We start from the raw sequence: 13,138 nt of genomic DNA on the forward strand, positions 1-13,138 counted from the left end.
ATGTACTATGGGTTATTTATTGAAAATATGAGTACAGCTTATAGAAGCAACCAATTGATATCCTTGTCAATCCTCTTTCGAAGGATATTACAAATTACGTATTATAACAACTATCATAAAGAGGCTTGCCAGTCATCAAGCAAACCTGGTGGTTCACTACCATTGCCCATTCCTCAAAGCCTCAGCCGACTCCAAAACACCCATAACTCTCCTATCAAACTCAACAGAAACCCTGATCCTCTGATCCAGAGTCCCTTTAAGACCCCCATCCAAAGGCGTACAAGGAACCGTCTCAACTCCACCCTTGAAACCCCACGAAACACAAGCATAAAAATACTTCCTCCCGATATCCTCCCATGACATCCGCACACAGGATCTGGGATCTGTCACGTCTGTGCCCAAGTCCAGGAGGGAAGAATCGAGGAGAAATATCCTCCCGATTTGTAAGTGGCTGCTGGAAGGGGAGGGCGTTTGAAGCCTCTTGGAGAGATTGGTGGTTAGATCGAGGAGGGCTCGGCCTAGGGGTGTTTCTCTTGGGTTTAGGAGGAGGAGGGCTAGGGTTGGGGTGATTTGTGGCTGTGCTTTGAGCGATCTTGATAGGAGGGATTTGACGAAGATATTGATATTCGGGTTGATGGTTAGAGGGAGGGTGCTGGTGGGTTGTTCTTGGATGGATGCGTTCCTGTGGATAAGATGGATTGGGAGGGCTGTTAATGAAGATTTGGTGATGTTTTGAGGGTTTGACTGCTTTGCCATGGATTCGGGGTTTTGTATAGAGGTATTCGTCAGTGTAGATGGTATGTTTGAGTAGAGTTTGGTGTTGCTGTTCTCGAGCTCGTCGGTTGACTTGCTTTGCTTGGACCTCGTAGGGTTGGTGGTAGTGGACCTGCTCTTTTGTTGGCGGGAGACTTGGTGCGATGAGAGATTCTCGTTGCTTGTCAGGAAATTGCCATGGATATCTGAAATCTCAGATGAGGGCGTTGATGGCATGGTCTCGTCGATATAGATAGGGATAGTATGTGTGGTTCCTGGGGCTCTTTCGTTTCCTCTTTCCACGGAGTTGTTTGAACTTTGTAGGCATGCCTCATCTACTAGTGTGCTTGCAGATCGGTTTAATAGACGCTCTTCCACTGGACTCTGGGTCACTCTAGAAGAGTTGGTCAAGCTCTGGGGTCGATTAACTATATACTCCGACGAGCTGTTACCCAGCTTCAGTCGTTTATTCCATTCGGTCTCTTCTTGCGCCAGCTCTTCTGACGGGACTTTTCGGGCATCTTCAGCGAGGAGCTGTAACTCTGAAAACGATGCTGCATCCTCAAATAATCTATCCCAATGGATCTTTACGATCCTCGGGAAGCGAAGCGTATAATATCTGGCGCCTGATGGTTTCTCGAACCCGCTACCGAGCATCTCAACAACAAAAGGAGTCCTGAAAACAACGTCTATGCCTGGTATAGTACCCGTCCCATACTCTATATCAAACCCATGTCCTGAATCAATGCCACAGGCAGTATACTCCCCAAACTGATTGAGGATCTGCATGTTCTTCGCGCTCATGCAATGTCGATTGATTACATCAACCACCCGAAACTTGGGCTTGGACTGCAAAATATCCTCTTTATTGAGGAGACAGCCGATGAAGAAATGTGTCCATGATAACTTGCGGATATGCTTTAAACCAGCGGCGTCTCGAGAATCATATTTTCCGCCGACAATGGCAAGATCTACCGTATCGCCTAGACCTGGGATGTAGTCTTTCTTCAGCTTAATCCAGCGACCCAAGGAACCATTTTCCTGGCTGGGAAATATGGTGAAGTATGGGTCCTCGCAGCCCTTTAAGACAAACCCTTCCCATCTCTCAGCGACGCCCTTGGCGAAGATATTTTCTAGCTGCGACTGACTCCCGGGTCGGCAGAAGTCTAGGATTCGTTGCTGGGAGATGTCTGCAAAGCCTTCAATTACTTGTACTACGTTTTTCAATAGCAATCGTCGCTCTCGGTGTGGCTTCTTCAAACAAACGTCGTCGTCAAGGAGTAAAATATCGAAAAACACGATCATCAAATGCTGATAAGGTTGTGGCCTAACTCGAGTCAGATTACGTTGCTTCAAGAAACTTTGAATTTAATTCACTCACGGGGAATCATTCTCCGTCCCGATAAAAGTGCCAGAGCGGGTGATAAATTTGCGCAGCTTATGGAAATCCATAATTTTGCCATGTCGATCGCTCCAGACAAGTAGCTCACCTTTCAGAATACACCGGCGAGAGAATTTGCATCCTGACCTTCCTATTCTCAGGGAATCTCTGATAACATGGTGGATCCCTGACCTATCTGCAGTAGAGTCCTTACCACTTTTCGAGAATATCTGAATAGGACTAGAAGGCTTCGAGAGATCAATGTGTATTTGACAATATTCGCCATCGTATTTCCTTTCTATACTCATCCGACGCCTGCCAATCATCTGACAGTAGTGCTTGATACTCCGAGCCTTGTAGTAGTCAGGTCGTCCGATCTTCACACCAACCACCGGACTCAAATGCTGCATCCCTATGATCCCCAAGTCCTTAGCTAGCCCAGGCTCTGGATGTGGTGGAAAATGACGGATTGTCTCCAACGCCAACATATTCAGCGTCGCCTCAAAAGAGTCTTGAAAAAGCAGAAGATGGGGGATCAAGAAATGAAAGCTCCTGAGGGTTAAATTCCGCGGTAGAGTCACAGGAGAATAATTCTTGAGTATCATGCGAGTCTGCCATTTAGCATCTCTACTACTCAACCGTCGGTAGAGAGGAGACAGGGTCTCATCTACATCAACCGCCGCCCGTTGTCTCCGCACACGGGGGCCGGAGAATCTGCACCGAGACGCAACACTGTTCAAGGCATCGTCAATCTCTTCGGCCGTTACCTCCTGATCGTCGGGGATGTGGTTTTCGGCCTGTCGCATGACGTTCTCCACGCATTGCGCCAGATCTATGCCCCCGGAAACGCGCCATCGCTCCAGCTCTTCCCGCCGCGATGACCCGAGAAGAAGACATCGACCTATGACCCTTGCAAGGGACGTGTCCTGTAGCCAGTAAACTCTGTCTGTCCGTTTTTCTGGAAACATGCACGAGAGGACGGCCAACTGGTCGGTGTCCTTATCGTGGAGCCGTCTGCCATGTTGCTTGAACCACCGAGTTACCGTCTGAACATCTGGGTCATGGTTCCTTGCTTCGGTAGTAGCTTTTAGGATTTTATTATTCTCCAGAGAGGAAAGTAGGTCACACAAATGGGAAAATTTGAATCCCATCTATGTATGCCTCTGCAGGCGGACGCTTTCAAGCCAGACAAACTTTGGGCATTAATACTGCAGAATGGACAGCCCACTCAAGACAACGGTGTCATTACTACCAAAGGCAGTGTACATGTAGCACGATAGCACTGCAAACAGGGCGCAACTTGAGCGACAGACTTGACGCGAAATCTCAGGAAACCACACGGGACCGCGTCCATGGATCGCGAAAGCACGTGATAGGTACTAGGTTGTTACAACATCATGAGTGAAAACAACGAAGAATTAAGAGATAGTCTTATCTTGTTGATGATAGCAAAGTCTTATGTAGAATACATGAGGCGCGTAAGGCCATGCACTGATAAAGCCATTGTTCCCAGCCAGACAACCCAATGGTATGAGACCCTACGGAAATGAAGAAAACAACCGTCAAACTCCAGGCTTTTAAACGTAAGATATGTGGATATAGGAGAATATACGTAATGCGCAGGGAGGGCCGCGGCTACAGGATGCCTTGCTTTTGCAGACTGGTAGACGTTAGCACAATTCTGGCCACATGGTAAGAGGGGGGAAACATACTCCAAGTAGATCCTTTCTGGCATCACATTGCCCTCTGCGTCCTCCATCTGAACCACGTTGTCGCGGCTGTCCTTATCCTTCTTGCGGTCATGCTCGAGCTTTTCCCACAATCGAAGGGCGTCGTCGATCCTGGTAATTTCGCGGAAAAGGTTCGTATTCGAGGTGATACCCAAACACTTCAGGCCCCAAATATGCAACCCTTCTGAGAAGTGCTTGTCGAAAGCGCGACGACCCATGTACACGAAGTTACCGCAAATCTCACAAGGGTACTCAACACCCAAGCCGTGCAGCTTGTACAGCCAGTAAGGAATGGGCTTTCCATCCCAAGCAAGCGGTAGCTTAAGCGGGTTGTAGATTCGGTCATCTCCATCATCGTCGGATTGATCGCCTGCGCGATCGCCGCCAGCATTTTCGGATTCTGCAAGCAGCGCCTCGAGTTCCATCTGACGCTCTCTCTCAGTCATACCCTGTTTCCGCTCAACGTTGATCCGCGTGGCTTGACGCTCGGCGTCCAACACCTGCGCCAGCGACCGAACACGATGCTCACGCTCTGCCACAGCGCGTTCCTTCAGGCGAGAAGCAACGGCCGAAACACCATTTGCTGTTGCTGGCTTCTCGCCAGAGTCACCGGAGGCCTTTTTAGCCTCAGCGGCGCGAATGTGTTTCTTGCCTGTCAAGTGATTCTTGTACACATTCTCGTTCTTAAACTCCTTCTCACAAGCAGCGCACCAAATGCCCTCTCCAGATCCTTCAGTTTGTGGACCCTGAGGACCATTCTGAGCCGCCTCATCCGACCATCCAGGAACCTCATTAGCCGCCCATTGTTTCTCAAACTCCTCATCGAAGCTACCAAAGAGCTTATCCGAGTCCTGCAAGGGCCTAATCTTCTTGATAAATCCCTCCAAATATGACGCAAGGTCCCCAACATACTGGAAGTACTTATCGGACAGCTTATTGGGCCGCTTGATAAGCATCTGCGGGGGCGTGAAAGCGTCAAATACCTCGAGGTACTGAACGTACGTTAACCTCTTGACGCCAGGCAGGTTCAGGTAGTCTTCGTGCGCTTTCGTAAGGTCCAAGAACTGTCCGAAGCTTTCTTCACCCGTAAAGAAGTTATCGATGTCCATTCCGATCGGCTCGCCCTCATGGCGCTTGTATGCTCGCTCCAGATTCTCCACGGGCTCATTGGGATAGCGCTTGTGAAAATCTTTGATCTCGTCTAGTTGCTTGTAGAACTCCTCGAATTGGTCGCCGGTCGAGATGGCCTGGATTTCCCTCTCGCGTGCGCCGTCCGCGTCTTTGTAGATATCTAGTAGTCTCTTCGACTGCTCGCCTATACGGTCCAGGAACTGAGCGACTTCATGGTCGCGGGCTAAGCGATCTTTAATCTGTAAACACGGGTCATTAGCTTAAGATATAACAGGTGGAAACGAAGAGCAAATGTACGTTACGAGGCTCATCGGCAACGCGATCCGCAATCGCCTGCTCTAGTCTCTCGAGATCCTCGTGGATGAATCTCTGGTCTTCGAGAAGCATGGTGATTATACAGTCTCAACAACGACTGTTCCCGGGCAAAAGATGTGATTCTCCAAGTTTCGTAATGATATCGGCAACTCGTCGCTGTCCATGAGAAGCTTTGCGGCGAGTATCTGTCACGTGAGGCGGGCGGTGGCGCTCTAGGAAAAGTCGCGGTAGAAGCTGGATCGAGACCTCACATTGACTTGAGGGGCCACCACTATCACGCGAATTGATATTATTTTTTCTCGATCTATAGTGGAACCAGTGAATTCAAAATGGCGGACGGCATTGACAGACGGGCAGATGGTATGGATCCCAGCTACACCCCACGGAATACATGTATACTGACCAAGGCGCAAACTCAGACCGGATGGAGTTCAACACCTCCAAGGAGGTAACGGTTGCTCCGACCTTCGAGGACATGCACTTGAAGGAGAGCCTCCTGCGCGGTATCTACGCCTACGGTTACGAGTCTCCGTCGGCGGTGCAATCGCGAGCCATCGTGCAGATCTGTAAAGGTCGCGACACGATCGCCCAGGCGCAGTCCGGTACGGGTAAAACGGCCACCTTCTCCATCAGTATCCTGCAGGTCATCGACACCGTTGTGCGCGAGAGCCAAGCGCTCGTGCTCTCCCCGACTCGCGAACTTGCCACGCAGATCCAGTCCGTCATCATGGCGCTCGGCGACTACATGAACGTGCAATGCCACGCCTGCATCGGAGGCACGAATATCGGCGAGGACATCCGGAAGCTGGACTACGGACAGCACGTCGTCTCTGGCACGCCCGGGCGTGTGGCCGATATGATCCGTCGGCGCCATCTGCGCACCCGTCATATCAAGATGCTGGTGCTGGACGAAGCCGACGAGCTGCTCAACCGCGGTTTCCGTGAACAGATCTACGACGTCTACCGCTACCTGCCCCCGGCCACGCAGGTAGTGGTCGTCTCCGCGACCCTCCCCTACGACGTTCTGGACATGACGACGAAGTTCATGACCGACCCCGTGCGCGTGCTGGTCAAGCGTGACGAGTTGACCCTGGAAGGCATCAAGCAGTACTTCATTGCCGTGGAGAAGGAAGAATGGAAATTCGACACCCTCTGCGATCTCTACGATACGCTCACCATCACCCAGGCCGTGATCTTCTGCAACACGCGCCGCAAGGTCGACTGGCTGACCGACAAGATGCGCGAGGCCAACTTCACCGTGTCGAGCATGCACGGCGAGATGCCCCAGAAGGAACGTGACAGTATCATGCAGGACTTCCGCCAGGGTAACTCGCGAGTGCTGATCTCGACCGACGTCTGGGCCCGTGGTATCGATGTCCAACAGGTCTCCCTAGTCATCAACTACGATCTCCCCACCAACCGTGAAAACTACATCCACCGTATCGGTCGAAGCGGTCGTTTCGGAAGGAAGGGTGTCGCCATCAACTTCGTTACCAGCGATGACGTGCGGATCCTCCGTGATATCGAATTGTACTACTCCACACAGATCGATGAGATGCCTATGAACGGTAAGCCTCCTTAATCAAGGTACTGCCCAAATCAATATCTAACAAAAAGAACCTTGCAGTTGCCGATCTCCTTTCATAAACCTCATAACCACTCTCATCTATACCACCAATCAAATCCACTTTCAACCCACGGGCCGTAATCTGCAAAGAAAAAGAGAAAGAGAGAAAGGAAAAGACCAACACCAGCGTGGAGGAAAAGGGAACATACCCAAATTGGTGAGCCTCAAGAACCACCTCGTATTGCATCCATGGATAATGCTCATTACTGCATTCTAGATGCACTTCAAATACACCAAAATATATGGTCGGGAGAGAAACCAGCCGACAACGTCTCTTCCCTTCCCCGTTACGTCTGTTTTCATTTTGAAAAAGGAGTTCTAGCTATGCGGGATATTTATCATTCATGATTATTGAATTTGGGGATCTGCTGCTACCATTTAGGTGATTCTATTATTTTCAAAATACTCAATTGATCATTTTGTTCTTCTGATATTAGTTTCTTTGAGAGCATGGCCCTGTAGACTACCTGGGTCTCTGGAGTGAATTGCGATGTCTCGGCGCTCCGCGAGATAAAAGAGGCTGTGAAAAATAAAAACATGTCATCAAGCAGACCAAGCTGACTTTATTTATATATAAAAACTTAGCACCTATGATGCAGACTCTACCATTGGAGAGTGGAATCAAAGTAACATGGGTGTGTGCTGAAACCAACAAATTGTGGAGGCAGGTGAGGTAGATAAAGAGAAGAAATGAAGAACAACCAAACAAATCCCACGCACACCAGCCCAATCCCGCATGTTGTCCGAACCTTCCAGATCACCCAAACCAGAAGGAAAAAGCGAACCATGAGAAGCACCGTGTAACCTGTGTATGTGATGAGAAATAAAAATGGAAACCATATGTGATGTGCCGTCCCTGACGCATCAATGCAAGGCAGGGGCAATTAATTATTGCTCAATAAGCGCAAAATGGAAAACACGTATCAGTCAGTAATGCCAAAATGGGAGCGCCAGCTGCCTTTATCGAACGGACCACCAAGGACCAGGAAATGTGTATATGCAGAAAGGTTCGGGAAAGATTGAAAGGGCAGGAACTAAAGGCATAACAAAGAAAAGCCTGTCTTTCGAGTCCAAAAGCTCCCAGTACATCCCGTGATATGCACAAATAATCAATCTTCAGATTTGGTAAGAACAGGCTTCTTCAGCGGGAGTCCGTTAGAAGCTCGATGTTGATCGCAGAGCGCTCGTGCGAGCGAAACCGTTAGCTGATGTCGCTCGGTGTGTACGGGCCGTAGCATGAGGATTCGCGTCGCGCTCCCGGGTCCAACTAAAACTTATTAGTTTCGAGGCTGAAAAGGCGAAGAGTGATTGAGGCTTACATTCTAACCAAGCAATCATCTCCTGCGGAAGCGAACAATCCTGGATTTGTAGGGTTCCAGGAGATTGCGTTTACACACCCAGCAATATGGCCTTCCAGAGTTTCTACCAGAGTCCCATTGTCTTTGTGCCACACATAAACGCGAGAGTCTTTGAAACGGTAAGCGAAGAATCACGGGCAAGGGTTGATTGACTCAGCACGACTTACCTTCGCTTCCACTGACGACGAAATTCTCTGCAGCTCCTCCGAAGGCACTCCGGATGACAAAAGAGCCCTGTTTCTGTCCTTGGAAACGCCGGATTACATCGGTCGTTTCGATATCGATGAGTTGTATTTGGCCTTCTGACAAGTTCACAAGCATATGGCGGGAATCTTTACTGACTGCAACCGATGTGGGCTTGCTTTTCAGCGCCAGACAATACTCCTCTTCGTGGGTGAGGAAGTTATAGACATGAATCTTCTCTTCAACATCGGCAGCAATTAGGCGTCGCCCATCGGGCGTGATGGCGCAATCCTGTACACGGAAATCACCCTGCCACATGTGCAGAGCTTGACCGCGCATACTCCAATGGCATAGGTGCGAGGCCTTGTCAAGAGAGGCTGTCACAAAAGAGTCTCCGTCTGCAGCCCAGGCAGCAGCTGTAACCGGCTGTGAGTGGTGGGTAATAGTCAATAGGCATCGCCCAGTCTATAATCGTTAGTGCGAATAGCTCCAGATTGTAACGAGAGAAACTTACATCCACACTCCACACACGGGCCTTTTTATCCTGAGAGCAAGTGATGAGTTTCGAGTCATCCGGGCTCCAACAAGCATGCGCAACACCATCATCATGTTCCACCAACTTGTGCAGCACAGCAAAAGTGCTGGTATCATAGATAATGACACTGTGGTCGCGGCCTGCCGTGACTAATTTCGTGCCATCGTGAGAGAATTGACAGTACCAGACCTCATCCGAATGTTGATTTAATTCAATTCCCGGTCGAGACGGGAAGTCCGCCCGATCGCACATGTGATCCGAATATAACGACGGAGGAGTTGCCGTGTTGTGGTATAAGCACTGGTTGATCTGATTTTGCTTGACATGGTCCAGTAATATTGCGAGCCGGTTGTCAGGAATCATGACTGACGGCGATATAGATTCTATGTCTACTGTTAGCCCCGGCCATAGGATTATTGGAGTCATGGATTTCTAGATACAACGTACTGGATATTTCCGCTAGCAATCTCTCACGCGAGGAATTTATCGAACCATCCCAGCCGGCTTGGTCGTGAAGATGTTCCGGAGGGCACATGAGAAGGCTGTCGCTGGTGTTAGTCTGAAGGCTTCGAAACTTTCGGGTTGGCGGGCTTAGACACACTCACCTAGATAAGGCATGTAGACGCCCGATATCATAATTAAGCGGCGTTAACTCATGCCGAAGAACGGTCAGAGCCGCAGAGAGATTACGAGCCTCGAGCAGTTCTAAAAACTTCTGTTGTCGCAGGTAGAAGAGCATCTCATTCATTTCCGCATTTTCCACCAAAACCAACCTCTCCTTCGTCGGCAGGTGGTCACCGTCGCCGCTCGTCACCCGCCTCGTCCCGTCCGGATAGAACGACTGTACCAAAATTCGCTCCGCCTCCGCCCAACGTCCTGCAAGCACTGCACCTCTAAATGTAGCAACTGCGGGGCTCTCCAATTGATAACCACTCTCCTTGCTCAACAGTGAAGCCGCGCCATTATAACCAAGCTCGTACAAACTTTGAATGAGGATGCGGGTCACTTCTTCGCGGTCATGTCCGAAATAGGATGGAGGGCTGACCGAGGACTTCTGTACTCCATTCGTATGAAGGTCGCCGTTAGAGGAAACGTACGACGCCTGGCCGTTCAAGGAGTGGGAAAGACCCACCTTGTGAGACGGCGAGGCAACGGAGCCGTTAGACACGTGGGAAGGGCCATTTGCACTTGAAACTCCATCGGGACGCATATTTGTCAGGCGCCTGCGCTTGGGGGACGGCGAGTGGCCCTCTGCGGTATTTGTGCGTACGATTCTTTGTTCCGAGATACCGGCTTCACTTGCCGTATGATCTCCGGTAGGGCCTCCTGTTCCCTCGATGTTGGCTTCAGATACACCAGGGGTACTCGGGCGGCGGCGGCGGCGGCGAGTGGATGACAGATAGAAATTCCCAGTAGCACTGACAGCCGGGTAGGAGCTGTCGATGGAGGGATCTGAGCGGGATGACGACAGGATGCTATCGGAAGCGGCAGCGCTTCTCGAGTACGACGACGTAGGTTCAATGGGGATAGGAGAGTCAGGGCGGTCGGGAGCGGCGGAGGAGGGTATATAGGCGAAGGGATGGTCTGCCAGATCGAATGCTTGGTAGATCTGCCCTTTCACCTGGCTCTGTAGAAGAACCAGGGGAGCAGACCTATATCAGTGGCGGGTCACTGATACTGCCTCAGGTCAGACCTAGGGTTGGAGCTCGTCACAGGCCGAACGACCGTCAATTCTCGAATTTTGTGAATTCACCGAGGACGTATCGGCAGATAGAAGGTCGATCTTGCTTTGTTATAGCTTCTGGTGGTGGGTAGATGGTAAGAATTTCGCAGTATCGACGGGCGGAGGTCTTATCGGGCTTGGGGAGTGAGGTAAGAACCGGGGCGGACGGCGCCAAGTCGTGGGAGAAGTCGTGGGGTTTCGATCGTCACGGAGGAAATGTCTAAAGATACTTGAGAAGTATCAAAGCACGAAACCGTCAGACAGGTGGGGGAGGGGGGGAGAGTAAATGGTTTGAGATGTAGTGGATAAAGCGACAGAAGTTGGAGAGTAGAAGTTGAAGAACATCGGCGGCTTCTCTTATTCTAAACTCCGTGGGGCGAGGAAGTCACGACATCCATTGCCTTTGCTTTTTAAATAATTAAAATTCCAATCAAATAGATTAGGTACCGTTTGATGCATTTGTCCACCACACCTCTTATTTATCTATTGTCCACCGTGTAATCTACGTCTTTTCCCCCCCGTTATTTTCCCGTCCATAGTACATCCACTAGACCAGGATCCAGCAGGTGACCCTATTTAGTACTGGTGAATTACTACAGATGTACCTAGGTTGTAAATATAGTAGTGCTCCATGACGGTTTCCGGGACGGTTCAGTATACCTGGAAAGGTCTATTATATAGATAGAAAGCCTCACACCAGCTCCCTTTCTAGTTGAAAATATTCCTAGAGACTTTAGTAGTCCTTTTAGAGCGCAAAGTCAGTGTTTCCAGCACCTCCAAGGACCTAGTACCGGAAGCTAAATGCGCGAATTAATCGGATTCTATCCAGATAAGGAGACCATCATCTGAACAACAACAACTGGTCATGAATCCAGCTGACAAGACTCCCCTATTTCCAAACAAAAAAGGGTCAGAACAAGAAAAAGAAAAACAAGGTAGCTCAATCAATCATCCAAGACTAAACCAACCTAAAGAGCAGACCGATGTGGAAGCAAGGATGCCAAAGCCTCGATCGCAGGCTAATGAACGGGTAATCAAGGGGACCTTCGAAACGGGCCAACGATCAACGACATACCAACGCATCACCTGCACCAGACCCTCTCGGGGAAGTTTGACGCCAGACATGAAAAGGTAAAATGGAAAAAAGAAAATCCTATCAAATGAGTGGTTTCATTCGCCTTCATGTGCTCTTCCTACCTGGAGTACCTATCATAGCTGAGCTTTTCAGGTGATTGATTCTTTTGCAGGCATGATCCACTTGAAGTATGCAGACTATAGATGTGCCGTTCAATAAATGTATGTAGGTCTTGGGGTTCTAAATTATGTGTTAGATGTTTAAACCATTCTGCCCCGCAGGATATCGCTCAAACTGCTACCCGATCCCCCAATCCAGCGGATTCTGCAACTGTGCCTGTTGAGAAAGGACTCCTGAAACCCACGTCAACGGTGGAGTCAAGCCATCTGGTACCACTGAAGTCGATTCTGGTGGGGACAATCAACGCAGGAGGAAACCCATGTTCTCCCGTGGGGGAGTCATACTGTGTAAAAGCGGTCTAGTTTAGTTCTATAGTCCGTAAATCTAAGAGGACCGTTAGCAAAGGACGTTTCCGGAACGAAGATTGTGTCTACCATACTAGTACGGAGTACGGAGTACTTGTGTATCAAACAGGATCTCCGAAACTACCCGATCATCTCCCCATACTGTTGGAGTTCCAGACGCGACGTTAGCATACTAAACTAGTAGTAACCCTACAAGCCATCCATGGTTAATGTACCACAAATAGGAAACTGAACCTCGGCCGACACAACGACAGCGATGAAATGGAGCCAATCGTATGAACGGTTCAACACCGTAAAAAGTATGACCCCAAAAAATAAAAATTACCATGGTTCTCTGACCTCATTATGATGCTGTCTCGGTTTCCCCACATCCTGCGAGTTATATAAATTGGGCAAACCACGCTAACAACCATGAGGTTATTCAAGATCAACTTCATGCTATAATCTTGTGCACATCTACCATATACCGCTGCAACTTACGTATACTTTCTACAAAGCTACCTGATACGCCACTATGGGCTGTGATTGCGGAAATACCTGTGGCTGCTCCGGCCCCCAGAGTTGCACTTGTGGCCAGAACTGCCAGTGCAAGAACTGCGGAGTAAGTATAGCTATAGGTTATCCTGTGTTATACATCACTGATTCTTTGTAAAGAAGTAATGTACTCGCCCGCACTTGATTAAGGCGAGAAATCCGATCAAGCTTATGATGTTGAACGAAGGCGATGGAGACGAATTGGAATACTGTCTAAGCGTGATTTTGGACATGATGTTGAATACTACTTAATACACTCTCCGTAAACGGTCTACCGTATTTTGTTCCCTATATATACATATAAATTC

The 13,138-nt window shown here is 49.4% G+C and overlaps 4 protein-coding genes across 4 annotated transcripts; 1 reads left to right on the forward strand and 3 right to left on the reverse strand.

The window, feature by feature from the left end:
- Positions 1-137: 137 nt before the first annotated feature.
- Positions 138-3,434, reverse strand: BDV37DRAFT_293165 (ATP dependent DNA ligase domain protein). Its single transcript, XM_032089348.1, has 3 exons — positions 2,135-3,434; positions 1,122-2,080; positions 138-1,091 (listed from the first exon to the last, which is right to left on the reverse strand). The coding sequence occupies exons 1-3, from the start codon at positions 3,283-3,285 to the stop codon at positions 157-159; spliced, it is 3,045 nt and encodes a 1,014-aa protein (XP_031942795.1). The 5' UTR covers positions 3,286-3,434; the 3' UTR covers positions 138-156.
- Positions 3,435-3,499: 65 nt separating this feature from the next.
- On the reverse strand, positions 3,500-5,436 carry BDV37DRAFT_245154 (SF3a splicing factor complex subunit PRP9). Its single transcript, XM_032081629.1, has 3 exons — positions 5,293-5,436; positions 3,847-5,234; positions 3,500-3,794 (listed from the first exon to the last, which is right to left on the reverse strand). Exons 1-3 carry the CDS (start codon positions 5,380-5,382, stop codon positions 3,770-3,772), a joined length of 1,503 nt encoding a protein of 500 aa, XP_031942796.1. The 5' UTR covers positions 5,383-5,436; the 3' UTR covers positions 3,500-3,769.
- A 141-nt stretch (positions 5,437-5,577) lies between these two features.
- On the forward strand, positions 5,578-6,979 carry BDV37DRAFT_92282 (ATP-dependent RNA helicase eIF4A). Its single transcript, XM_032091453.1, has 3 exons — positions 5,578-5,670; positions 5,730-6,878; positions 6,938-6,979. The coding sequence occupies exons 1-3, from the start codon at positions 5,640-5,642 to the stop codon at positions 6,955-6,957; spliced, it is 1,200 nt and encodes a 399-aa protein (XP_031942797.1). The 5' UTR covers positions 5,578-5,639; the 3' UTR covers positions 6,958-6,979.
- A 1,113-nt stretch (positions 6,980-8,092) lies between these two features.
- BDV37DRAFT_281884 (WD40-repeat-containing domain protein) lies at positions 8,093-11,861 on the reverse strand (the record flags this gene model as incomplete). The annotated part of the gene is made up of 7 exons (XM_032086911.1): positions 8,093-8,204; positions 8,257-8,404; positions 8,463-8,943; positions 8,993-9,396; positions 9,461-9,555; positions 9,619-10,665; positions 11,812-11,861. The coding sequence occupies 7 exons, from the start codon at positions 11,859-11,861 to the stop codon at positions 8,093-8,095; spliced, it is 2,337 nt and encodes a 778-aa protein (XP_031942798.1).
- Between the last annotated feature and the right edge of the window lie 1,277 nt (positions 11,862-13,138).

The sequence above is a fragment of the Aspergillus pseudonomiae genome (genome assembly GCF_009193645.1).
Source record: "Aspergillus pseudonomiae strain CBS 119388 unplaced genomic scaffold BDV37scaffold_23, whole genome shotgun sequence".
NCBI lineage: Eukaryota > Fungi > Ascomycota > Eurotiomycetes > Eurotiales > Aspergillaceae > Aspergillus > Aspergillus pseudonomiae.

What these genes read in the sequence shown, in the direction of transcription:
- BDV37DRAFT_293165 (XM_032089348.1), bottom strand. Translation starts at nt 3,285, where the DNA reads ATGGGATTCAAATTTTCCCATTTGTGTGACCTACTTTCCTCTCTGGAG. An exon ending in GGGACGGAGAATGATTCCCC is followed by an intron (nt 2,081 to 2,134) that starts GTGAGTGAATTA and finishes GACTCGAGTTAG; the next exon opens with GCCACAACCTTATCAGCATT. An exon ending in CCAGAGTCCAGTGGAAGAGC is followed by an intron (nt 1,092 to 1,121) that starts GTCTATTAAACC and finishes CAAGCACACTAG; the next exon opens with TAGATGAGGCATGCCTACAA.
- BDV37DRAFT_245154 (XM_032081629.1), bottom strand. Translation starts at nt 5,382, where the DNA reads ATGCTTCTCGAAGACCAGAGATTCATCCACGAGGATCTCGAGAGACTA. An exon ending in TTGCCGATGAGCCTCGTAAC is followed by an intron (nt 5,235 to 5,292) that starts GTACATTTGCTC and finishes CCGTGTTTACAG; the next exon opens with ATTAAAGATCGCTTAGCCCG. An exon ending in CCAGAAAGGATCTACTTGGA is followed by an intron (nt 3,795 to 3,846) that starts GTATGTTTCCCC and finishes AACGTCTACCAG; the next exon opens with TCTGCAAAAGCAAGGCATCC.
- BDV37DRAFT_92282 (XM_032091453.1), top strand. Translation starts at nt 5,640, where the DNA reads ATGGCGGACGGCATTGACAGACGGGCAGATG. An exon ending in CATTGACAGACGGGCAGATG is followed by an intron (nt 5,671 to 5,729) that starts GTATGGATCCCA and finishes GCGCAAACTCAG; the next exon opens with ACCGGATGGAGTTCAACACC. An exon ending in CGATGAGATGCCTATGAACG is followed by an intron (nt 6,879 to 6,937) that starts GTAAGCCTCCTT and finishes AGAACCTTGCAG; the next exon opens with TTGCCGATCTCCTTTCATAA.